The 25,863-nt window shown below is 34.7% G+C and overlaps 2 protein-coding genes across 4 annotated transcripts; one reads left to right on the forward strand and one right to left on the reverse strand.

The window, feature by feature from the left end:
• Nucleotides 1–763: 763 nt before the first annotated feature.
• On the forward strand, nucleotides 764–8,287 carry LOC114251719 (sorting nexin-29). Of its 2 annotated transcripts, XM_089730580.1 has the most exons (11): nucleotides 764–1,044; nucleotides 1,277–1,443; nucleotides 1,550–1,677; nucleotides 1,758–1,899; nucleotides 2,283–2,389; nucleotides 2,460–3,198; nucleotides 4,193–4,337; nucleotides 4,777–4,953; nucleotides 5,070–5,210; nucleotides 5,863–5,990; nucleotides 6,607–8,287. In XM_089730580.1, the coding sequence occupies exons 1-11, from the start codon at nucleotides 1,042–1,044 to the stop codon at nucleotides 6,695–6,697; spliced, it is 1,968 nt and encodes a 655-aa protein (XP_089586706.1). In that variant the 5' UTR covers nucleotides 764–1,041; the 3' UTR covers nucleotides 6,698–8,287. The 2 variants fall into 2 exon arrangements, with proteins under 2 accessions (XP_089586706.1, XP_089586707.1); XM_089730581.1 differs by lacking the exons at nucleotides 764–1,044; nucleotides 1,758–1,899 and having other exon boundaries at nucleotides 1,304–1,443.
• Nucleotides 8,288–9,989: 1,702 nt separating this feature from the next.
• Nucleotides 9,990–24,447, reverse strand: Khc (kinesin heavy chain). 2 transcript variants are annotated; one of them, XM_028186109.2, is made up of 19 exons: nucleotides 24,059–24,447; nucleotides 23,113–23,284; nucleotides 22,885–23,028; nucleotides 22,670–22,813; nucleotides 22,425–22,549; nucleotides 22,025–22,278; nucleotides 21,834–21,942; nucleotides 21,415–21,549; nucleotides 21,154–21,326; nucleotides 19,937–20,126; nucleotides 19,259–19,549; nucleotides 19,020–19,181; nucleotides 18,131–18,288; nucleotides 17,259–17,360; nucleotides 15,185–15,302; nucleotides 14,865–15,092; nucleotides 14,387–14,501; nucleotides 13,031–13,147; nucleotides 9,990–12,244 (listed from the first exon to the last, which is right to left on the reverse strand). In XM_028186109.2, exons 1-19 carry the CDS (start codon nucleotides 24,203–24,205, stop codon nucleotides 12,234–12,236), a joined length of 2,895 nt encoding a protein of 964 aa, XP_028041910.2. In that variant the 5' UTR covers nucleotides 24,206–24,447; the 3' UTR covers nucleotides 9,990–12,233. The 2 variants fall into 2 exon arrangements, 1 of the variants encoding a protein (XP_028041910.2); XR_016323703.1 differs by having other exon boundaries at nucleotides 12,082–12,244; nucleotides 15,382–17,360.
• Nucleotides 24,448–25,863: the final 1,416 nt, after the last annotated feature.

Below are 25,863 nucleotides of genomic sequence, written 5' to 3' on the forward strand. Positions count from 1 at the left end.
AAACTCATCAACCTTACTGTTAAATATATTTAAATAACAGAAAAGTGGTTATGGTCAATTTAACTAGTTGTTGACTTGTTTGTTATATTATTAATTGTTCAATTTTATTATTACTTAGTAGCTGTTCAAAATTAAATTATGTCGGTAGACTCTTTATCGCCACAATGCATCATAGTCGTCAATCATTAGCCATAATACTAATTTCACGACGTAGATGTTTTACAGTTACCACAATGCGTTGCGAATTGTTTTTCACTTAATGAGCGTTTTTGATCTTTGAAATGAGTAGGTACCTTTATTTGGTGTTAAAGATAATAGCCAATAATAATATAATCACTTTGAGTTAAAATATTTATAATAACTTAAATAAAAATTCCAGATGAAATGAGATGACCTCAGTTAGTCACTAGAATAAAACTTTTTTAAATACTAGCTTATGACAACTTTCTATCATATATGTTCCACAGGTGACTATCCTATTATGGATTAGAATATAACTGGACTTATTGGCGAGATATAAGTCTCAGTAATCTCAGTAAATGACCACCATTTTACTGAGATTAAATTTCATCCCATATCATCTCATCTCATTTCATTTAAATTCATCCCAGTTGATTGATGTCTCAAATTAATCATCTTCATTTCATTTCACTCCATATTATCATTTTTCATATAAAAAAGAATAGAAATTAAAATAAGACATGACCTAAAAGTCTTAGTTACCAGATCCTAAAATCTCTTAAAAAATAATTGTATAGATAATACACTTTTCAATTGGGAAATTAATATAGGGTCACAAATCACAATGAATGTTACAGTTCTTTATATTTATGAAATTATCAGAACATTCAGAACCAAAGGACAATCAAACTCTATAGTTCTATAAATTTTGGGGTATTATTCATGTGCTTTTTATTCAACAATCAAATTAGTGCTTCTGATGTTTAATGAAAAAAATAAAATGATGGTGCTTTACCTTCCTTAAATCAGTATAATGTGTTAATAAAATTATTAAATAGAATTTGCACTTGAAGAATAACAATGGTACGGTTTGAAATTTATTTTCGTTTTCATCGATTAAGTAAAATATAAATTTTATAAGTAGTAAAATTAATATTGGTCAAAATGAGAATTACCTAAACTTTAATTCTTAGATAAAATTTAAACAGCAAGAACAAAGTAGTAACTGAAATCATTAGAAGTACCCTTATATACATATTTAATGTTTCTTCGTAGTTGTTTGAAACTTATTTAATGAATTCTAAATTATTTACAGAATAGTAAAATTTTAAATACTTTAGCTAATGCAATTGATCCTAAAGAAGAAATTATGAAAAGAGCGGAAACTGGAAAAGTATTACTCAATGAACTTTCAAAGTGTACACAAAATTGTCTCAACCGATTTGCTGGAAGATCTGAATTGGCTACTGAAGATGATCTCAGGTAAACAAATTCCATTAAGTTATTAGGTTTGGACAGTCCATACTGCTTTCATGTTCCTGTTATATTAAACTTGTTAAAAATTTATATTGAACTGTAATCATTATAGAATAATACAGCTGTGTGAAAAATGGGAAGCCATATTAAGACATGGAATAAGAACAAATTTATCGAACTCAACCATACAAAGCTTGGTGACTGCAGGTTTAAATTTTACATTCAATATTGTAAATATAGGTATGTGTGAGATGTTACTGTTATATCTTAAATTATGTAAAACAAAATATTAAGAATTTACTGAAACTTTAAAATTGTAGGCAACTCATTATGGAGCTATACATGTTTGCATTTGACAAAACATGAAAAAGAAAGATTTAAAATATTGTCAAACATAAACACACCCCTTGGATATTTTAGAGCATTCTTAAGGGCTTCCTTAAATGAAAGATCATTTGAAAGGTAAATATAGTATAATTGGTCATTAGCAAAATGATTGTTTGCATTTCATGGGATCAAGTATTTTGATTGTCTACTATCCCATAATCTTTAAAAAAATATGTTTTATTATAATGCTTCTTTAGTCCTTGGTTCTGTAGGCAGGTGCAGATTTGCAAATTTTTAAGTAGTGTTGTGTTCAAGAGCAAATAATATAAAGGTATACAAACAGCATCTGATTTGTGAAAACTATGCTGTGCCTGTACCTTTTCAACACGATTTTGTCTATTAAGGCAATAAAATTTAAATTTATTGACGAAAGAGTGTGGAAACAATTTTACAAAATGCTCATAGTTTTCATTTTGAGTAAATGTTTTGGTTGTATTATAATATATATTAAAATTTAGATATCTGCAAAGCTGGGTGGCGCATGGCTTATTAATGGAATATTATGAAGAAGGGGCTCTTGTGAGAGATTCTGAAGCTTCCTTGAAACTTCCTAATATTGCATCTGGTAATATTAATACTTTGTTGCAAAATGATGTTATCATGTTTATAATACAATGTTTCTGGTCATATTTCAGGCTTATCATCCATTCTATTTGCGTTATCAATTGACAGACCTGAGTTGAATGAATCACAACAGTCAAGTCAAGTAGATAAAGTAGAGCATGTTATACCACTACCGACACCAGTCAAGTCCTCTGGGAACTTAAAACGGAAACCATTACGTCAAGTTATATCATTTGATAAAAATGAACGGAAGACTCAGAAAATTGATCATAGTAAAGAGATACACTCAATCATCAGCAAAGACGATGCAATGTGGAACAGTGCACCGGCAACTTGCCTTAATTCTCCTGATCCTAAAATTGTGCCTCAAATATCATCAACAAGTGAACCTGCAAGCTCAGATTTCAAAAGTGGTTTCAGACATTTCTTTCCCGATAGTGTAAAAGGTATAGAAAGTCCTTCACAAATTTTAACAAAACTTTCTGAATGTGCCAAAGAAATATTTTCATCTTCAAACAGTATAGAAACAAACAATACTGCTAAAGATGATGCGTCAGAATTGAGTGTTAACAATTTAAAAATATATGAAAGTGACAGTGAGGAAGTAGCTGGTAGTATTGATGGAAGTACATCGTGCTTGGAGCTTTGCTTCACTGAAGATGAAAGTGCACCAGACGATAAATCATTACTTTCCTTGTTGGAAAATAAAGATAAACAAATTTTGATGTTACAAATGAAATGTAGCCAGTTAGAAGTAGCAAGCAAAGATAAATTTCGAAAACTTGAAAAAGTAATAATAGATCTCACCAAGTAAGTAAAGTTTATTATTATTATTATTATTGCCCTTGTAGGCAGACGAGCATACGGCTCACCTGATGGTGAGTGGTTACTGTTGCCCATCGACTTCAGCAATTCCAGGGGCCTACAAAGTGGTTGAAAGTCATTATATTTAAACACTTTTTTCATAACAACTAATATTCTCATTGAATAACAATGATCTAGTCTAGGTTTTGACTGTTATATTTTTTTGTACATCACATAAATATATATCCATTGCTTATCTATGCAAAAAATTGTTCAACTTTTCATAGAACAATATGATACAGCACTCAGGTTATGTGTTTAGTAGTGATTCCAGTGCCAAGAAACTAAGTCAAACTTAATACCTATTAAGTTTTTTATTAGCTTTTTTCCTAAGCTATGTGTGGTTCACCCTCTTCTACAAAATCCCAAATCGATTAGTTGATATATGTTCATATATTTAAAAAAGTCTACAGAAACATGTCTTGAAACAAGGCTTGTGGAGAGTACCTAACGGTAAGCAGCAGCTTGGCTCTGTCCCTGGCATTGCTGAAGTCCATGGGCGACGGTAACCAGTCACCATCAGGTGGTCGTACGCTCGTCTGCCTACAAGGGCCATAAAATAAAATAAAAATAAAACATTTGTGTAATAATGCTCAATAATATTATAAAGCTATGCATAAATTCGTGGCGTGAGCATCGTAAAAGATGACCGAGCCATTCACTAGACTATGAGCAGCATCATTCTTTGAGAATTATACAAATGTATTGCGATCGCCAACCAACAATTACTGGTAGTAAAAAAAATTAAAGATTAGAATTCCATCTATCAAAGTCGGTAAGTTCATGTGCATGAACTTTGGTAATCGTTTCCGCACTGGTTATGCCTTGAGCCCGTTATCTATGCAAAGCAAAATTATGAAAAATCAAACAATTTGCTTAAATCCAAAGAGTTTGGTTAAATCCAAAAAATTAACGACACACGTATAATGTTGAATTTAAGAGAAAACGACACGATAAAGGAGCAGTTACGACATTACATGTCCGCTGTGGATATGGGCAAAGCTCTAAGGAATAATAATGTTCGGGAGGAAGCAAATAATGACAACACTGATGAAATAAACCAGTATGAAAGAAAACTTGTTCAGGTATAGTTATACAATTCTAATTCATTACATTGAAAATGTGTTAATTTTTTTAGATTAAGAAGAATTATATGAAAATAAAACAAGAATATATTGTATTTCCAATGAACTTATAAAAGAAATAAAAATTCTCAGCCGAATCTTCACTGAGCAGTTTTTATCAACAAAAGACTTTTTTTTATCCTACCTATGCTGATAGCCTTGAGAGGCTGTTTCAGCTTCACCCTAACGTGTAGGTGAGCTCACCGGGCTCAAACCGGAGTGTTGCTAACACTGGCCCTAGCAAAAGCCGTGCTTCGCAGAATCTACCACCGGATCGGAAACGGGACCCACTGAGAAGATCCGGCGAGAATCTCAATGGGCTGTGTCTATGGGTTGAAAAGCCTACATACCAATACCTACAAACATGTTTTTTTGCTTTTAATTATTAAATTTGTTACAGGTAGCCGAGATGCATGCAGAGCTGATGGAGTTTAACCAGCATCTGGTGCAGAGGCTACAAGAATTGGAAAGCACATGTGCCCTCGAACTATTAGATTACCCTGAGTCTAATGTTAAGGCTCATATTCCCAGTGCATTTTTAGTTGGAAAGAGAACACACTCCTTTCATGTTTATCAAGTAATATTTTCATACATTATACAATTCTTAATGAATAGATAATAATTGGGATATAATTAATATTAAACAAAAAAATATATAAAATACTTTCATTCTATATTTAACGGATATTGCAGATTTTTCTAAAAGTTGGCAATGAAGAATGGAGCGTCTACCATAGATATGCGAAGTTCCACGAACTTCATACGCAGTTAAAAAAATGTCATCCCGATATAGCAACATACAAATTTCCACCTAAAAAAACCTTAAGAAAACGGGTAAGCCTATGCAAATTACTTAACATGATATTTATGACAGAACATGCTTACTGTTGAAAAAACAAAATATTTTTTAGTAAAAAACACCCTGAATGAAGAAGTCTTCATCTAGGCTACTTAGTCGGAGTATTTTTGTCGCTTGATCGTGATTATTTTGCAAAATGTCCTACCCACTTGAGCAGCAAGCAGCTTCAGGGCACGCCAGTATCTTTTAGTAACTGCACAAAATTAACATTAATGTTCTTGGAATTAAGAACTTTATACAAATTTAAAATTAAGAATTTATTAAGTTGGGGAGGTTCGAAATATCGCTACTCCACTAAACCCGATACTTTCTTTTTATATATTTTTTATTGCTTAGAAGGTTCACAGCCCACCTGGTGTTAAGTGCTTACTGCAGCCCATAGACATCTACAACGTAAATGCGCCACCTACCTTGAGATAGAAGCCGTAAGGTCTCAGTATAGTTACAACGGCTGCTCTACCCTTCAAACCGAAACACATGACTGCTTCACGGCAGAAATAGGCAGGTTGGTGGTACCCACCCGTGCGGACTCGCAAGAGGTCCTACCACCAGTACTTTATCAATAATTGATATGAAGATAAAGTGTGGACTGTTAATGTAATTTGGAACGTATCTTTATTTCGACAGGACGCCCATCTAGTCGAGCAGCGCCGCCTAGCGCTCCAGGCGTACCTGCGGCACGTCCTCCTCGTGCTGCCCGAGCTCAGGGAGTGCACCAGCCGGCCGCAGCTCGTCACGCTACTGCCTTTCTTTGGGTACGTGGCTGTAGTGGACGTCGCGCGCGCTCTGTACTACCGTGTGTCGCGCTACTGTATTTGTTTTTCTGAAAATGGGCCATCGATCGTACGGCCCACCCCGTGGTTATTTGTAATGTGAAATATATTCTATAATAAATAATAATTATTATTATTAATAAATATAAATATATATATAATTCGAAGTCGTCGCGGCCTAAAGGATAAGACCAGTGCTTTCGTGTTGAGCAATGCACCGGTGTTCGAATCCCAGGCAGGCACCAATCTTTCTAATGAAATACGTACTCAGCAAATGTTCACGATTGACTTCCACGGTAATTATTGGTGGTAGGACCTCTTGTGAGCCCGCGCGGGTAGGTACCACCATCCTGCCTATTTCTGCCGTGAAGCAGTAACGCGTTTCGGTTTGAAGGGTGAGGCAGCCGTTGTAACTATACTGAGACCTTACAGCTTCTATCTCAAGGTAGGTGGCGCATTTACGTTGTAGATGTCTATGGGCTGCAGTAAGCACTTAACACCAGGTGGGCTGTGAGGTCGTCCACCCACCTAAGCAATAATATATATATATAAAAAAAAGTCTAACCAATCAAAACAAGTGATTATTTATTTATTTCAGCACCTCCTCGAATTCCAAAGAAAATGGTGTTCACGACGTCCTCGATCGACAACACTCAAGTGACTCTGCCTCATCATACAATGTACTTTGATATGCGTATGTCTTGTATGAATATTTCGAAAGATAAGAAAACTTTTATTTTTTTCTATACAATATGGATCTGTCAACGGTCTCTTGACAAAATCCATTCCACGGTAGCAACGCTAGAACACTGTAGATGTATTGTTATGTAAGTGTAAGTAAACAGTAAATGTACTAAATACAATAACCTTTTTAAAAACATTTAATATAATTTCTATGTATTTAATATCCAGTATTTTAAAATTAATATATTGTAATACTAACTCAATATTAGGAAATCGAAGATTCAATATAAAGTATGTCCCGTTGAAGTTCAAACTGTTTGTAAAAAGTCCTCAGAGATAAAGTAATATAATAATAAGTACGCTAGTGCTCCGAAGTCATCTTGAATGTATACTATCTATATATATCTATATATAATAAGTTCAGTTAAAATTTATTGTTTTTGTTTTGCATATTGAATATCAATCAAATCACTGTGCTTAACTGCACATCATAATGTAACGTAGCATCTTACTTTCTAACTAAATATTTTTTGTTTAATCTTCAACAGATTATGAAAAAATATATTTATGATTATGAGAACGAAAAATTACATTGTTAATTAAGTATTATTGAATAATATACAATTGTGCAATTGTGATCGTGTGCAATATGAATAATTTATGAACATAATAATTTTATATATAATAGAATGCGTTTAAATACTTTGAAATAACGTCTACCGCTTTATTAAACATTTTAACATTGATGGTGAATTCTTTTCATAGGATATATAATATATTTTTTAATTTCGATGCATTAAAATTGTAGTATTTTCATCGGTTTTCACGAGTCGTAGACATAATTAATTATGCTTTTACGGTTTAATCTCGCGTCTTTTACTGTCATTATATTATTCCCAATGTTTCGAGTGCTTTACATTTTTCATGAATATTTTGGAGACATCTCCAAAACAATCCTACAATCCAGACCTAGAGTGAAGATAGTCACCATTTTAAAATGAATGTCATGATAAAAGGTTGAAGTACGTAATGTTTTCTTCAGTTGTATTTTATTTATTTATTGTATGATATGTAATTAGTCTGTGATATAACTAACAAAAAACTAAAGAGGCGTGTATGTATAGATTACATTAAATGTAATGGAATCAAATTTTAGCAGCTAAAATAATACATAGTCTTTACAAGTGGGTAATGTTAAAGGACACATCACTAATTCATAAAATTGCTGATGAATTAAAATTCATATTTTATTCTAATTCACAAAAGTACATCACAGAGTTGAGAAGATACTTGAATTATATCAATTTTAGTACATGATCAACTCATACATTGCGGCAATTATATTTATTTTTCGACATATAGTGGTGTTTTGTAAATCTAGTATTAATAAATACACAATAATATGTATTATATAATAAATTTTCGTTTTAAATATTCGTTCATCATGAAGAGATAATTTTTAATTATTGAGTAATAATAATAATATGTTAAAGTTTTACATTTTTACAGAGACTATGCATGTATTTGAATAATTTGATGAAATAGTTATTTCATGATATAACATATATTATTTGAAATAAACAATTATTCTTATACTTATCGGATTTTCTTTTTATCAGCATAAATGGCGTATTGTAGACGAACACCCGGCGTAGCTACCATATGTAAACCGGTAAAGGGATTAGAACAACGGCTATCAATTATTCAAACTAGAACGCATACCTTTCCGTACAATGTAGCTTGGTCACACATCATTAGAAGAATTGGTACCCGCCTGGGATCCGAATGCATCGCTCAACACGAATGCACCAGTCGTCTTATCCTTTAGGCCACGGCGACTTCGTACTTAACAAATGTTCATGATTGACTTTCACGGTGAAGGAATAACATCGTGTAATAAAAATCAAACTCGCAAAATTATAATTTGCGTAATTACGGGTGGTAGGACCTCATGTGAGTCCGCACGGGTAGGTACCACTACCCTGCCTATTTCTGCCGTGAAGCAGTACCTAATGAGTTTCGGTTTGAAGGGCAGGGCAGCCGTTGTAACTATAGTGAGACCTTAAAACTCATATCTCAAGGTGGGTGGCGGCATTTACGTTATTGATGTCTGTCTCAGTTAACCACTTAACACCCGGTGAATTGTGAGCTCGTCCACACTTCTATGAAATAAATAAATAAAACACCTGCCTTACGGGTCCTATCAGTTGATAATAATTAGTCGAAGCAGAAAAATAATACATTTTTTTTACAGAACGAAAACCGGCTTCAACAAACGAAATGTGAATATCATCAATATAGTCAAGTCGATTAAAATATGTGAGCGATCGGAGGTTTATAGTCGGTTCGACTCCGACATGTCCCGCCGCCATCCACAGTGGAGTGCGGCAGGCACTAATTTCCTCACGACAAAAAAAAAATCTGTAGAGTTGGAACAGCTTCATTTCGTTTTCCGCTAGGGTGCTGTTCCAACTCCATTTTGAGTTAACTTTTACGCGACCGAGAAGTTAGAAAACTCACACTAAGCACACTGATTACTGTACGAATGGTCCTCTCCGACTGGAGTAAGTATCTTTAAAGACCTTTGGCATTATGGACGTACTTGTTCTTGTTTCGTACACATATGGGCCATTGAACGGTGATAAAAACTATGCCAGAATAATTTCTAATTTCTCATTACCGCAGTCTGAAATTTTTATATTAAGTTTCGGAGAATATGGATGGTATGGTCAAACTGGCTTTCAATTCTTTGAGGTTATTCGCACTCAGTAGTCTTATCCATATTAAGCAAATCGTGTAGTGCCAGAACCAGAACCAGTGAGGTGTAAATTCGTCGGCCTATGATATTAATAAAACATTTCTGGAAACGAATTTTAATAATTATTAATATTTATATTGTTCAAAAATACCTAACCACAGACGATTTGTCAACTGTTGTAATTTTATGTTTTAACGATGCTCAGAACAATTTACACTCAGCGGTTATCCACGTAAGTCATCTTTGAAGGTAATTTTAATTAATAAAAATTAATGCGCATTAACAGATTTAATGTCTCAAGCACTGTCCCTACCGAGCGTCGGAGTAGGAGAAGTCAGTAGCCGCGTTTGTTAGTAAGCGGAAAGTAAAAATGGATAAATAGTATGTCACTAAACCACGGCTCTATATAAATAACTCACTTATCGTAACGCAGGCTGCAACTCCAGAACATGTCGTGTTGTTTTAAGGAAACCATGAGATAGTTCAAAATGGTCGCTATTTACTTACGAATTGATAAGATTCAATAAAAGTACTTCATGGCAAATTAAATTCATAATTTTATTTTATAATAAATAAAAATCAAGAAAACACTCTTCCTCGAGGATTTTCCATATATTAAATACATCATACAAAAGATGTCATTACAAACTAAATCACTTGGTGCAAAGGCAAGCCTGTCGGTTTGGGGTTTGCCCGGCCACGGACCGAGCGCCGGCTCCGAGCGACAACTATGCAACAGGCGTGTACAAACCGAGGATAGCCTCTTTTACTAATCATTAACAAAACAACTAGACTTACAGATAACAAAGATCCGCTTTCCTCGTGGAATGCATCTTTGTAGACGTCTCCAATTTATTAATGGAAAATAAAAGTGTATTTGATCATGTTTATAAAATAATGTATATAGAGAAGTATGTAAAAAAAAAGCGTATAACACTTAGTGTAACACAAAAGTGAAAAGAGATAATTTTCGTTAAGAAATACAATAAATAAAACAATATAAAACCAAATATCTAAACCTAAAGTGAAATAATTTACTACATCTTATCTAAACGACATAGTATTTATTGCAACACATCAAGGAGCTTTGGAACCATTAAGTAATACGGAACTTAAAATAAATTTCAGCTGGTAAACAATAATCTCGAACAATAAATCTAAAACGTTGTGATTTATCTTTGGTTTTTGGACGTTAGCACTGCGATAGTTCCATAACTCCTCAGAAGACGCAGGCGCCACAACAGAGCGGATAGTTTATGACATTGAAGCTTACAGAGGACCGCGTTCCAGGCTGACTACTCCATAAGTACTTACGTAAGTTACAGATCTACGAAGCTGATGAGACTTTTTTTTTTTCTAAATAGAAACGCGACTGTCGTATTTCGACAAACAACGGACTTTTGATTATTTAAAGCGTCAAGAAATTATTTGACAGCTCACATTACATTAATATTATTCGCGTTTTAAATGTTGCTTAGCGACTAACATTTAGGTCTTAGAACGAAAACGCAATAGATATTATTACATTTTAGCTAAAACATCACAGGTTCTAAGCATTAGTGAGGGTGACGTGCAAAAACGTTTAAGCAAAGTGCTATGGTCCTTGAAAACTAAGATAACTTCTATCGTAATTTGACAACTATTACATTTTATATCGGAGCTAGTTTTTTTTTTTTTAGTTTAACGAGATTTTCATATTCTATAAATGAATACAAAAATCACTCACTAAAATCGTATCGCATTACCATGACGCCGACCGTGCCTAGCAGCAGAGAACTTGCTTGTTGCAGCAAGTCGCGTAGGCATTCCCGCTGTCACTCCTACCGGGGATGAAGTGAACTTGCTTAATGTTTGTCAGAGCACTCGCGTTAGCACCCATAGCACTTTAAAATAATCGTTTAAAAGGTTAGTTTTCATATCTATTTAAATGCTCACATAATCGGCATATCAACGCTTATCACAATATATAAAAATATATATTAAAGAAGCTTAAACTACAACTACACATCGAAGATGCACACCATAATGCATTTGCCACCACACCTGGAAATAATAATGTGGCCATATTTTTTTTTTTTGTATTTTTTATTTCTTTATTTGTGCGGCAGCACATGCTAGTCTGCAGAGTAATTCACAGCTAATAATTCTTACATTTAACGACATATTGCATCTCTGAAATTATCATTAAAACACTCACAGGAAGAAACTACAATTTATTTCTGCTGACATTTTCTGGTAACTGGCTCGGCGTATCTTTGTACTGAACAATTTTCATACCTCCCGCCCAGTTTCTTTCCGTGAGCAAAATATATTCACTAATCTTTACAATTTAATTTAGAATAAAATGCATGAAGCATTAAGTTCAGAAACAAAATTTAATACTTTTTGTCATTTCATAAAATATTCTACATTCACTTTAAAATTAGCGACAAGACAATCGAAGCTTCAAATCTGCTGCCCTGGTTAAATGTTATAATAATACATTTAGCATAAAAACTACAATCGTCGGAATTCATATTAAACCTGACCTATAATTTGCAAGAAGCTTTTTTATAATTGTATTAAATCCATGTGCACATAGAGACGTTAAGATTAGATAGCTCAAAAGATTTAAGCCTAGGAGACCTATACTTTTTTTTTCTTTTTTTTCGGTTTACTTTTAGGCTTCTCTTAACACAATAGTAATATTATAATGGATATATTTCAAGATTGAATTTCGTCGTTCTTCGTAGGTACATCTATGAACTTTCATTAAATTCTCTACGACGTGACTGCAAATTGCTTCAACTTTCATCTGTAAAAAAAAACATAAATGTAAGATTTCGTTTTCAAAATGATGTTTGTATTATTTTTTAAAGGCACATTTGTAATCTATGCATTGAGCGTGGATCACAGAAGGGTATCTAAGTAATTAAAAACTGTGTAATTTTGTTAATACAGTAATAAGACAACACTGCTAGTATTAGTTAAATATCAGTAAACAGTTAAATATATTTCTTGTAGCGCAACAATAATCATGCATGATTTATAAACATTAGGAAATTTATAGAGTAAGTGTATAAATGAAAATATACAATATTTTCGCCTTTTCCATTCCAGTTTATTTCCATACTAGCTTTTGCCCGCGACTCCGTCCGCGTGGAATAGTTACTTTGGCATAACGCTAAATTTCACCCCCTCTTCATTTACATAGAAAGTGAAAAAATTTTTGAATTATAGAATGTTAAGGAGCGATTCAACCCCTATTTTGAAACATTCTTTATTGGTGCTTCGCTTGTATTGGTCTTAGGGCGATGTTATATAGCTTATAGCCTTCCTCGATATATGAGCTATCTAACACTGAAAGAATTTTTCAAATCGGACCGGATAGTTCCTGAGATTAGTGCGTTCAACCAAACGAATCTCTTCAGATTTATAATATTATTATAATATTATAATAATAATATTAGTATAGATTTGGACTTGATTAAATATGTATCAAGGTCGCCATAAACCATGTGAACTCAGAATATTGTGACAATCTATTTTTAAAATACTATTATACATCAAAGTATTGTTTTATTGAACGGATGGAAGTTACCTCTAGCGCCGACGATGATAGACTTCCGCTTGATGTCCTGCGCGGCGGCGGCGGGTCGCAGCACGCCCGCGCCCGCGCCGCCCGCCAGGTGCCCGCCGCCCGCGCGTATCGGCTTCGCTGTTATAGATATCACACATTTATTGTCTTACCTTAGGTTTATAATATAATATAGCGAATGTGAAATTTGTCAGAGCGTCATGTTATTGTGCTCCTTCTGACCGAGTCACAGTTTATCTGTGTACAAACTAGCAAATTCAAGATATTTAATGTAAGATTTTGAAGTGAAACTTCTTTAGAATCGTTGTGATTTCAAACTCGATGAAACGAAAAAATAAGTCCGTAGTGTTTTTTAATACAGCGCCATCTATGAGATTTTTTAATACTAACTTGTGTATGAAACCTCTTGTAGTGAATTTTAATTTAGGATTATACGTGAAGTTAAGACATCAATTCCCAAAAGCGCTAACTCATACTATAAAAGATGATTTACAATTATTTACTAATGACAAAATTTTACATATACTTAGACATTTAGGATAATTGTATTTTAATTTTTGATGGTTTCACTTCTACCACGTGTGAATTGCATACATGTTTCTTTTTTTTATTCTACCTATGCTGATAGCCTTGAGAGGCGAAATCAGCTTCTCCTTCACGTGTAGGTGAGCTCACGGGGCTCAAACCGGGTGTGTTGGTAACACTAGCCCTAACAAGAGCAGTGCGGACTTTTTGGCGGGAACGCGAGGAGTGAAGTTGTGTGATTTGTTTTATTTTGTCTATTTAGTGTTTCTTCGGGTTTAAATGTGTAATAATGGTGGTTTATTAACTGTTTAATATCTGTGAAAGTGCACAAATGTGGGAAAATGAAATAAAGCCGCTGGACGTAACTTCTCGGGATCCTCCAAAAAGTCCACTGAAAAAATCTCAGTAAATGACCACCATTTTACTAATATTATATTTCATCCCGTATCATCTCATTTAATTTCATCCCAGTTGATTCATGTCTCAAACTAATCAACTTCATTTCATTTCACTCCATAATATAATTTTTCATAAAAATATGAATATAAATTAAAATAAGACATGACTTAAAGATCTCAGTTACCAGGTCATAAAATCTCTTAATAATAAAAAAAAAACCAAGAGCTGTGCTTCGAATCTACCACGGGATCTGAAACACGACCCACTGAGAAGATCTGGCGAGAAACTCAGTAGGCTGTGTCTATGGGTCCTTTGCGCGCGAAATCGTGTTACCACCATCCACCATGTAATAGTAACAATTTTAAATAAATTCTTCAAGGCGGTCCGGATTTAATTTTCGCCGTGTAGTCAATGAATAACGAAATTTCACATTACCGATTTGGGCCTGTGGACCGCGGCGAGCAAGATTTTTAGCGCGCACGGCTTCCTTGATTCTGTCCACTTCGAACTGGTATCGTTTGCGATCGCGCATTGCACCGTCTTTTGCTTCCTGTTAACAAATAAACAATATTGTATCTAGCTCGACAACCCACTCAGTTTGTTTCGTTACATTTACATGTTAATGATTTTTTTTTATTGCTTAGATGAGTGGATGAGCTCACAGCCCACCTGGTGTTGTGGTTACTGGAGTCCATAGACATCTACAACGTAAATGCACCACCCAACTTGAGATAAGTTCTCAAGTATAGTTACAACGGCTGCCCCGCCCTTCAAACCGAAACGCATTACTGCTTCACGGCAGAAATAGGCAGAGTAGTGGCACCTACCCGTGCGGCCTCACAAGAGGTCCTACCAACCAGTGTGGGTAAAAACTTTTATGTCTTCTTAAAATTTTAGTAATTGTGAGTCGTACCTTGAGCGCTGTCTCGAGTGCCTTGACACGTTCCATGGTGGCTCGGAGTCGTTTCTCCAGCTTGGGCACTTCGCATCGCAGGTCGGCATTGTCACGCACGAGCTGCTTGTGGACTTTCGTCAGTTGCTCCAGGTTATTCTCCAAGAACGAGATCTTTTGTTTTTGTGCAAGGGAACCGCCTTCCTCCTCGGCGCCCTCTTCAGAATTGTTCGATTTCTTTATCCTCGCCTGTTATACATAAAAATGTATTGTTTTACATTACGTTATTATATGCAAAAAAATGATACGATTTATCAATTTAATTGTAAGCAAAAATATACCTGCAGGTCTTGAACAAAGAGTTTACGCAGATTGTGCAGGGTCTGTAGTTCCTTAGCCACGGTGTCTTCCAAGCCCTTGAGATCAGCGCGAGCCTGTTCACGCCGCTCCACGCTTTGACTGTTCAAATAAAGAATCGGTCAAACACAAACACAAATGAACAATGACTGTACATCACTGAGAATAATGGCACATTTACCTGTACAACAGTCCGAGCTACTTATGTCCTTCACGCACCCATCCATATACATCAGCTCGCCGCTCGTAGGCCGTGTACGTCACAAATGCCAACCCCCGGCAGAATGAATATGAATGGGATACGTGCGGAATAAAATGACAAATCAAAATTAAAAAGCAGAAGGCGTTACAAGATCTCGAACTACAACTACACTGTACTTACACATAGACCATGAAACGTGTACCATTGACACAATCTGCTCAACAAAATATTAATCGAGAGCAGAGAGGAAGTCATCGGCGCAGAATGTTTTACAGGTATTATGCCGATTTTGTTACAACTAAATTAAATTTTTAGAACTAAGGAAACACTAAAATTTTGCGTGCACTTTTAATTTTGATTAACTATAATCTTTATAATTTAAGTGCACGAACTCTGAGAGACGACAATCACTCTTCGGCATGTAGAGTGCATATAGACTAAAGGACGTGGCACGGACTCCAGGATTTCTTATTATGACATTGATGGCAAACAAATATAAATGGTGGGTTATACTAGGAGGTGATTTACATGAATTACTTATAAAACTGCATATAAGCAAACAAAAATGCATGTGAGACCATACTTGCGATAAATGCATTCAGCGGAATGTTGCTTTGCATGTTTATTTAATACTGCGAGTTTTAATTACTGAATGGTTCCATGTCGCTTAACCTTTCTAAATATACACTATCAACATCTACTCAATAACAAGTTCATTATCCAATATTTAACTATGTAACATAGCTGGAACAGGTAACCTTTAAAAAATACGAAATGTTCAATATTTTCTCCATAGATAAAATAGAAGATATTTTAGTCATGTCCCTATAAAAAATATATTGATAAAAATATAAACTCACTGCACTCTGTACAGGCAAACTGTATTTACAGCTCTCTATTTACATGTTTACTACATTTAACATTACATTTGCACTAACTTTTCTTTTTTATTGTAATTTGTGCTGGCATTCTAAACAGTGAGCCTTATATTTTACCACTTTTAAACACTTTAATCAACATTTCACTAATGAAATATATTTTCTCTCTTCCTATTTACAAATAACCTAAATATTATGTACGAAATGAATTGGCAGTGAAAACTAAACTTAAAAATCACGAAAACCGATGTTAAATCGATAAGATCTAGTACGAATATTATGAATAATTTATACGAAACTCCATTTAGAGTTAGCATGCTTTCCCTAAGCTAATTCGAAAATAAATACATTTGACTAGTTCATGATTTATGATTAACTCTTAAAGCGAAGCATTCAAATTAAATGCATACATAAAGATTGCTTAAGATTTTCTAAATTGGACATACTGTCAACTTATATACTTCATGTTAAATTGGTTTTAAATTATATCAAAGTTAGCAGTATCATCTCAGTAGCAGTCGATTATTATTCAAATAATTACGTTACTCATGCACATAACTTGCATTAAAGTTAAAAGGCACTAAAAGTTGCATAATAATATGGGAAGATCTTCATAGATGAATATATGAGAGCATCCCATAAAATGAGAAGGAAGCTTAAACCAAAACAACGATTTGTGGATAGCGATGGGTGATCAGGATCATCGTGACGGATATGAGCAGATGGAGTTGCAGAGGATGGATATTACAGGAATGACGGGGACCGGGAGATTTGGGAATTGCCGAGAGCGACTTTTCCTTTTTGGCCAAAGTTTTCTCAAAATCGAAGCCGAAAGGGTATCCCATTCCTAATTTATCTCTTTTAGGGGAGATCACGTATTCACGGTAATATTCGTCGTCATCTTTGATAAGTAAATGCTGGTTGGCGACCTCCTTCTCGGCCTTGTCTAGAGTCCGTCGGGGCGAGTGCGACACTAACATGAGTTCCTTCAGTTTGGCGGACTTGTCGGCCTCCTCGCGCTTCAGCTTCTCGTAGTCGTCCTGTAGCTGCTGCCGCGCCAGGGTTAGCTCCTGGTACGTGCTGTCGAAAATAATAAAGTATTTAGAAAATTAATCCGTGCTAGTAATTCAATGCGAAAATGAGTGTATTTATTTGTTTTGTTACAAGTCTAATTATTCAACCGATCATTTTCAGACTATCGAAATTTCTTCATGAATATATACCTATTGTTGAAAATATAGATAAAGATGAAAGTAAATTTTATATTTACAAATTACATTCTTACATTAACACCAACAAAGCTGTGTATAAGTGGCACGTAAAAAAATCTATTCTCAGCAATGTTAGTCTTCTAGGTGTAACAACATGAATTTGCACTTTATTTGATCAAATGTTCACTTTAGACTTTAACACCGGATAAATCAGGACCTCGTTAACTTACAAAATAAATATGTTGGAGTAGCAAGCTAAGTGTTACTGCTATATTTGTCTATTTTCATCACCCACAATCTAGGTGTTTCCAGGTAGGGTCGTAGGACACTTTAAATATTTTGGAGTAGCAAGCTAAGTATTACTGCTATATTTGTCTATTTTCATAACCCACAATCTAGGTGTTTCTAGGTAGGATCGTAGGACACTTTAGATGCCAAATATAAATCTTTAGCTATGCGGTAGGCAGCGGCTTGGCTCTGCCCCTAGCATTGCTGAAGTCCATGGGCGACGGTAACCACTCACCATCAGGTGGGCCATGTGCTCGTCTGCCTACAGGGGCAATAAAAAAAAATAGCTATTTGTATCTACAGTGAATTATTAATGTGCGATGTAAATAGAGGTAAGGAGGTAGCACTGACTCCTTGAGGTCCTGGTGTTGTCGCTGCAGCGCGGCGAGCTCGTCCCGCAGCGCAGACAGCTGCGTGGAGTGCGCGGCGCGGAGCTGCTCCAGCTGGGCCTCCAGCGCGCCGCGGACCTGCGAGTCCTCCGCCGCCGCCAGCTGTACGCGCTCGGCCGCCTGACACGGAAGAACACATTAGTACTATTCAAATAAAATTGGTTAGAGACGTTTTTCTACATACTTCATAAACAATAACTAAATTGTTGATTTTACAAAAAAGAGATGGGTTTTTGGTACAAGGTAAAACAAAATCAAAATATAACCATAGTTAAACACCATTAAGTATTATGTAACAAAAATGTACGGTATTTTCTGTACATAATCATACAGAATGGGAAACTTAGTAATATCTTTATAGGTCAGTAACCTCAGCGAGACGTACAGCGCGAGTAAAATTGTAAAGTGTGAATATGTCACTGTCTAAAGCTAACAAATGTGAATAATTTTCTCATGCTACCTAGACTCATTGCACGATCCATATACGTAGTTTTAATACACACCGAGGACTAGTATGGCTCGATACACTCTGTTTGCTTAATGTTAATAAAAAAAAAATTTAAAAGTTTATAAATGTGTAATGCTTTGCTAAAATTATTACAATAATATTTATTTTTTTGCTACCTAACTGAATCGAAACTTAGTGAGTTATGTCTATGGACAATTTCACATGTCGAACTCTTCGTCGTAATCGTAATCGACACGTTCGGTGACCAGGCTTGAAGATTTTATTTTAAGGAATCAAGACATTCTATACTCGTGTCGGTGGTGAATTAATTTTCGGGGTATTATTACTACAAAGTATTCGCGAGAAAAAAATTGTAATATACAGAATATGTATGTAGATTTACCTGTAGGCGAGCACACTCTTCACGTAAAGCGTCAGCAGCTTCCTCGAGTTGTCGTTTCTTATTTTCGGCCTCACGCATCGACTCTGCTAGCGAAGCACAACGGGCTTCGTGTTGGGAGATCAAAAGGCGGCATTCACCAAGTGTTCGCTCATATTCTTCAATCTATACCAAAATATTTATTAAGTGCCTGATTATCCAGAAGCTATACAATTACATCATTGGATATACTAAAGAAATACCTTCTGATTGGCATCGATGTTAGCAGATTCAAGTGAATGGCATCGTTGGACAATATTTTTGACTTCACTTTTCATTTTGCTGATGTGGAGACGTGCCACCGTAAACTCCTCTTCCAGTTTCCCGACAGTGTCTACATTGAGTTTGAAGTCGAGCTCAGATCCTCCGACGGCAGCTCCTATCTCGGCGAGATCTCGAAGTAAGTTTGTCAATAATTCCGCGATGCGTTTTCGTTGATGTGCAGATAAATCACGAAGTTGTTGCAGCTCCGCCGTAGCACTAGTCAGGGCGCTCTAAATACATAAAAAAACTTCTACTTCATCTTACACTCTTTTGATAAAGATAAGGATATATTTGTTTTTTTTAATTTCATATTTCACTGAAACCAATATAATATTATATTGTATACAGATTCTATAAAGATCATGTTTGCGTAAGTTTATAAAACTGCAGTTGCAAGTATTACAGTTTTTTTATATGTACTAAAAATGTCACCTATAAATTATTTTTAATTTATTTAAGAATTAACATTTAAAATTCTAGTACATCTTACTTCGATATTTAACAATAATACTCAATAAGTTTTAAACAAGTCTTGTGTTGTCAAATGTGAGGCAATATCTTAACAATAATACAATGATTACGTTTCACAATTGAGTAAACATAAGACAATACGTCACCTGTTTGGATTGCAAGTCTTCAGACAGCTGATCGCACTCGCGGCTCTTGCTGTCTACCTCCTGTGACTTCTGGTCGTAATTAACGGCGAGCTCTTCAAGAGCTTGTAGAACTTCTTTGACTTCTTCTTTAGCAGCTTCATTTTCTTGTTGGATTCTATTCATGTCTCCTTGTAACGCTTCATAATCGCGCCTGTTGCATGTTATTAATGTCAAACAATTAATAACAATTTTTAATACTATAGTATATTTAGTAAATTCTATGATTACTAAACAGCACACATTTAATTAAATAGAAAAGAAATCACCATTATTTCAATTTCTAAGACTAATTATTTCCTAGGATAATTTAGGTTAGCACACGCTAAACTCAAGAGTTCATTGTCGTCCTCAAACTACAGTGGTTATTTATAGACATGATTACTCATATAGAACTACTTAAGAATATAGTCTAAATGCAAACTATTTTACATATCTCATGCGTCTTAACTGCCTTAAAACAGTCACGAATTTTACACAAAATATATTTTAATAATTCACTTCCTCATCAATGAACAACTTAAATTACCTATAGTCATGCAACCCTAGTCAAACACTTTTGAAATAATTATTATATATATATATTTCTCAATTTCAAATTTAATCACTGTAATTATTTTTTTCTTGCTTCGGTGCGTGGACGAGTACACGGCCCACCTGGTGTTAAGTGGTTACCGGAGCCCATAGACATCTAATGCCGCGACCTACCTTGAAACATGAGTGTAAGGTCTCAATTTTAACAGTACAACGGCTGCCCCACCCCCTTCAAACCGAAACGCAATACTGCTTCACGGCAGAAATAGGCAGGGCGGTGGTACCTACGTGTGCGGTCTGACAAGACGTCCTACCACCAGTAATTACGCAATATAATTTTGCGGGTTTCATTTTTATTACACGGTGTTATTCCTTCCATGGAAGTCAATCGTGAACATTAGTTAAAATAAGTATTTCATTCATATTTAATTGGTAAAATTGATGCTTGTCGGAGGGATTCGACCACTGGTGCATCGTTACATACGAATGCACCGGGCGTCTTATCCTTTAGGCCACGACGACTTCAAACTTTTTTATTCTAAAAAACATTTGGTAGTATAATTGGTAACAATTGATCTTGTATCAATTCTGATTCTCCCTCTGAACGTGAGTAATTAAAGGTCAAAATTAAGTTTAAATTATCTCACCTTGTGCAGGCAATTAATTCTTCTTGTTCCATCATCTGTTCCTTAAGTTTCTCAACAAGCTGAGAATGTTGGTTGATCTCTTCATCTTTGTCATCCAGCTGTTGGTAGAGAGCTTCTAACTTAGCCTGCATTGCGGCGTCTTCGACAACACTGGCGACAGCCACTGGTACAGGCTATGAAAATTATTATTAAATTTATAAAAAAAGATGAATTATATAAACATTATTCTAAAACAGAAAAAGATTGCGATGGTATACTTACAGGTGCTGGTGGTTTTTCTTCAATAAATGATGTTACTGGAGTAACAGCTTCAATCTCCTGCAGATTTACTTGCTCTTCTAGTCTGACAGTCTCACCAGAACGCCAGCGATTCAGTTCAGTTTCTAGTTTTTCAACCTATGTTTTAGGTATGAAAACAATATCATTAGTAATGAGAAAACAAAGTACAACTGTCTGGAAGGTTACCATTGTATCAGTGTGATAATATTATTACTTTAGTATACTCATAGACTGACAACCTCATAACTTATGTTTTCAATTGGTTATTGTCAATAATAGATATTAGTTTTGCCTAATAGGTAAATAGCATCTTCATTATATTCATCATGCATAATACTAGATGCTGCTGACTGCTTTATGAGCCTTATGAAACATTATTGTTTATAGCATGAATTTATTACCTTGCCCTTCAGCCTAGCCACTTTCTCCTTTTCTCTTTCATAGCGACGTTTCCATTCCTCAGCTGTCAATTCCTCATTGACACATACAACATTCTTGACTGTCTTAGCTCTGTATTGAAAGATAATTAACAATGGTATTAAACTTTCATTGAAAAACTACTGTACATTGCACACAAACATTAAGGACATACCTTTTACCAAAGTCAAGTGTACTTTTAGTTTCGCTTTCATTAAATGAAGCAGGTGAGCAGCAAATTACAATTGTGGTTCTTGCATTACCACCAAGTGACTCTTGTAAAATTCGAGTTAGTTTGGAATCTCTGTATGGAATATGAGATTTATTTCCATCAGCTAATGCTGAAATTACATTACCCAATGCCGAAAGTGATTTATTAATATTTTTAGCTTCATCCAGGACAGTGCCTTCAGCACCAGTTTTTGATACCTAGAGAAAATAAAAAGGTATACTTAAAATTATATTCTTTCATTTCAAACCATTGTAATTAAAAAGTGGCATTGGCAGTAATTATTTCACTTTAAACTTCATTGTGTAGTATATAAAACCTATTATATATATATATATTTACATACCTTTTCAGAACCAGCCAAGTCCACAAGATAGAGCTTTCCTGAGAGTTTCTTTTGATTTTCCAAATTTTCTTGTTTGACATTTATAAGGAAGACAGAGTGAGATCGTGATGAATGTTCATTCATGTCTGTCCAGCAAAGAAAACTTATATTAGGCTTTTATTTTCCAAAGCAGATTAAGTAGTCTCAAATAATATAAAACAGAACAACAAAATACAACAAAATTAACAACATGTAATAGCACATACTTGTGACTGCAATATGTCTATTTGATTTGCCTTCCTCAATAACTTCAAAAACTTCTTCAGGGCTTGATACAAATCGTTCTGTAGCACCTTTTACAAATGGGACTCTATTTTTGTCTTCGTGGACACTGAGATTTACTTTTGACACTGTAATATAAAAATAATTAGAGAATCAGGGTCCTAAAGTTGAAAATGAATTTCATGATTATAAATATTACCATCGAGCAAATCTCTGATCTTGTCCATATAGATTTCAAAATATGACACTTTAATATGAAATTCCAAGTTCTCTTCCATGGCGTAAATGTGATTGAATATGTCATTGACAATCCTTGGTATAATACCCTGTTTTCCTGGATCTCCTGCATTATTTAAATTAATATTTAAAATATGTTTATTAATATTTATATTAATTAGAAACATTTCAATTAAAATTGTTCACATACCTATGACACCTTCCATGGTATGTGTTTTCCCAGAACTTGTTTGACCATAGGCAAATATAGTTCCATTGTAGCCTGCCAGAACATCTGATACAATGCTTTTGGCAGCTTCATTGTAGACTTTTTCTTGGGTTGCATTGGGTTTGAATACTTTGTCAAATAAGTATACTTTACCCTAAAATTTTCGTTTTTTTTTTAGTTTTTTTTTTTCATAACATAGTAGTCAAACTTTTTAAATAATTTTAGAAGCTAAAATTTATCATTTAGGTGTATCAATTTGTGTAATAAATTCATAATTTAATCCATCTTTTCTGAATTTTTTTTAAACATAATATTTTACTTTATTAGTTTATCTAGTACACCAATAAAGATATTATGATTAAATATTGTGCACATATTTAATAAAGGTTAACCAAAATTCCACTTTCAATAAATTGTGTTCTGAATGATAAGACAATCTCAAAATAAAATTTTCGATTTTATACTTTTTTTTAAATTAAAATAATGTTGTTTTCATTATTTTGCATTTTGTGTTATTGATAAATTAATGTGCTGAAAATTTATATGCTTACAGACTTGAAGTTAGTATATAAGATGGAAATTTTATTTCTAAACAAAAAAAATATTCATAAAAGTTAAGTAATTAGGGGTCGTAACATAAACAAATCACAGAGCTTGAATTAGTATTATTTGAAGAATACCTACTCAGGTCAAGGTCGAAGAGGTATTTGTATTGATTTTCGACAAAACAAAGACTGCGATTCCTATTTGCCCATTATTCGATCAAATTCCTGAATTTTATGAGATCTTAATCATAATCATCGAAGCGGAATGGAAAAGAAAGGCCATTTCGTAGCAGGTGAACAACTCGCTGTATTAGTCATCATGATCTAATTTAAGGCGATGATATGGGAACCCAGTGTAGGTTGTTGAATTAATTTACACTTACCCCTATAGAAATGCAATTATCATCAGGTCCAGATGGAAATTTCACGATAAATTTTGAACCAGCTTTTTCTTCAGAGTCATTCAGTGGTCGAAATCGGCATACCACTCTGATACTGTCTTCAGCAGCAATCTCGCGATCGGCTGCCATTTTTTTAACAAAAAAAAATCTTATCACTAATCACCTTCTAAATAATTAAAAAATAAAACGATTGCGGAACATAAAACCGTGCATGAAGGACTACAAAGTTAAATTTTGTCACTGAAAAATCTTCATGACAGCAATACCAAAATGTCGGCCATGTTCTTCAACGAGAAAGGACCGAAATGTTTCTCATTGGTCGGCAGCAAGACAGTTGACGACCAACGTGTAGTGTAACCAACCAACATAACAAAAAAAATCGATCCTGACTAAAACCACCTTTTGGAATTTTGGCCAGTAGGTATTTCAGAACTATAAATTTAACACGATAATGAAAGTTGAATAATACTTTTAATACAAGATTACGCTCTGTTGTACATTAACAACTGTGTCGCTCTGGCATGCTACATCTTTAAACACAGCGAGCGAACGAATTAGAACGAATAATGACGAACGTTCCATCCATCCATCATATTTCTGATAAATTGTAGTCTAGTCAACATAAACCTACTAAATGCAATAATTATATTTACATAAATGAGTGCACGAGCTGACGCAAAACGCACCTAGGGTTAAATAGTTACGAGTGCCCTTAAAAATGACAACGTGAAGGCTGCCACCCGCCTTGAGACTTGTATAAATAATCCACAATTTTAGAGTATAACAGATAGAACCCACTTCAAAACGAAATCAATTATTGCTTCAAGGCAGAAATAGTCAAGGTAGTGCTATGTAGCTCATCGGTCGCAGGTAATTACGCAAATTATATTTTAGGTTGGTGGGTTAATTTATTCGTCAAGCACTTCGACGAGAACGATGAGCCGTGGATGTTTAAGTAATCGGGGTTAAAGTATGAGATTGCTGTATTGTAGTAGATAGGCTACCTACTTCGAATTGCGATAGAACTTTCATGGTTTGAAATTTTTGTGGAAAACTTTTTAAATGGTATCTATGAGGTTCTACTTTTTAAAAATATGCAACATTCGATTATCGACTTTCAGTTGTTATTTTTTATTCAGCTTAGACAAGAAAGATGGATGCGGAACTAAGGCTGCTTGTACACCGGAGCAGAGAAACAGAGAAATATTAACCAAGAAGATTTCAAAAATCTCCGCACCTCTTTAGTGGACAGGGAGTTGCGAACATGGATATAATTATACACTTAAGTTGCGAACTATATAGTTCATATAAAACTGGTAAGCGGAGCGGGATAGAGGAACGAGGCAGTGGAGAGGGGAAGCAAGTGTGGGCGCGGGTGCAGGGCGCTGAGGGCGCGCTCGCAGTGTGAACTCATAGATTATACACTTAAGGAACGTAGAGCTAGCATATTCTAGTGTGGACTGTAAAACTAGAAATATTTAGTTAGAAACATTTTATAATTAACTTTCATGCTATGATTGAGTATCGAAATGTATGAGGTAGGTATGTCAGCTGTCAAATCTGTTTGAAATCTTTATGTGCACAAGCATGTTAAAATGAAACAAAATTATTGGACTTGTTTCTTGCATTCTTCCAGTCCCGTCATTAAATTGGTACTCAATATCAAATTCATTAGCTAACAAATTGCTTGTTCCACTGTTTTTGATCAGTATGTTTCATTTTATTCTAACTTATTTAGTTTGCGTGGCGTACGAGCATACAGCCCATCTGACGGTAATTAATCACCG

This window comes from Bombyx mandarina, chromosome 10 (assembly GCF_030267445.1).
Source record: "Bombyx mandarina strain Sakado chromosome 10, ASM3026744v2".
Lineage (NCBI taxonomy): Eukaryota > Metazoa > Arthropoda > Insecta > Lepidoptera > Bombycidae > Bombyx > Bombyx mandarina.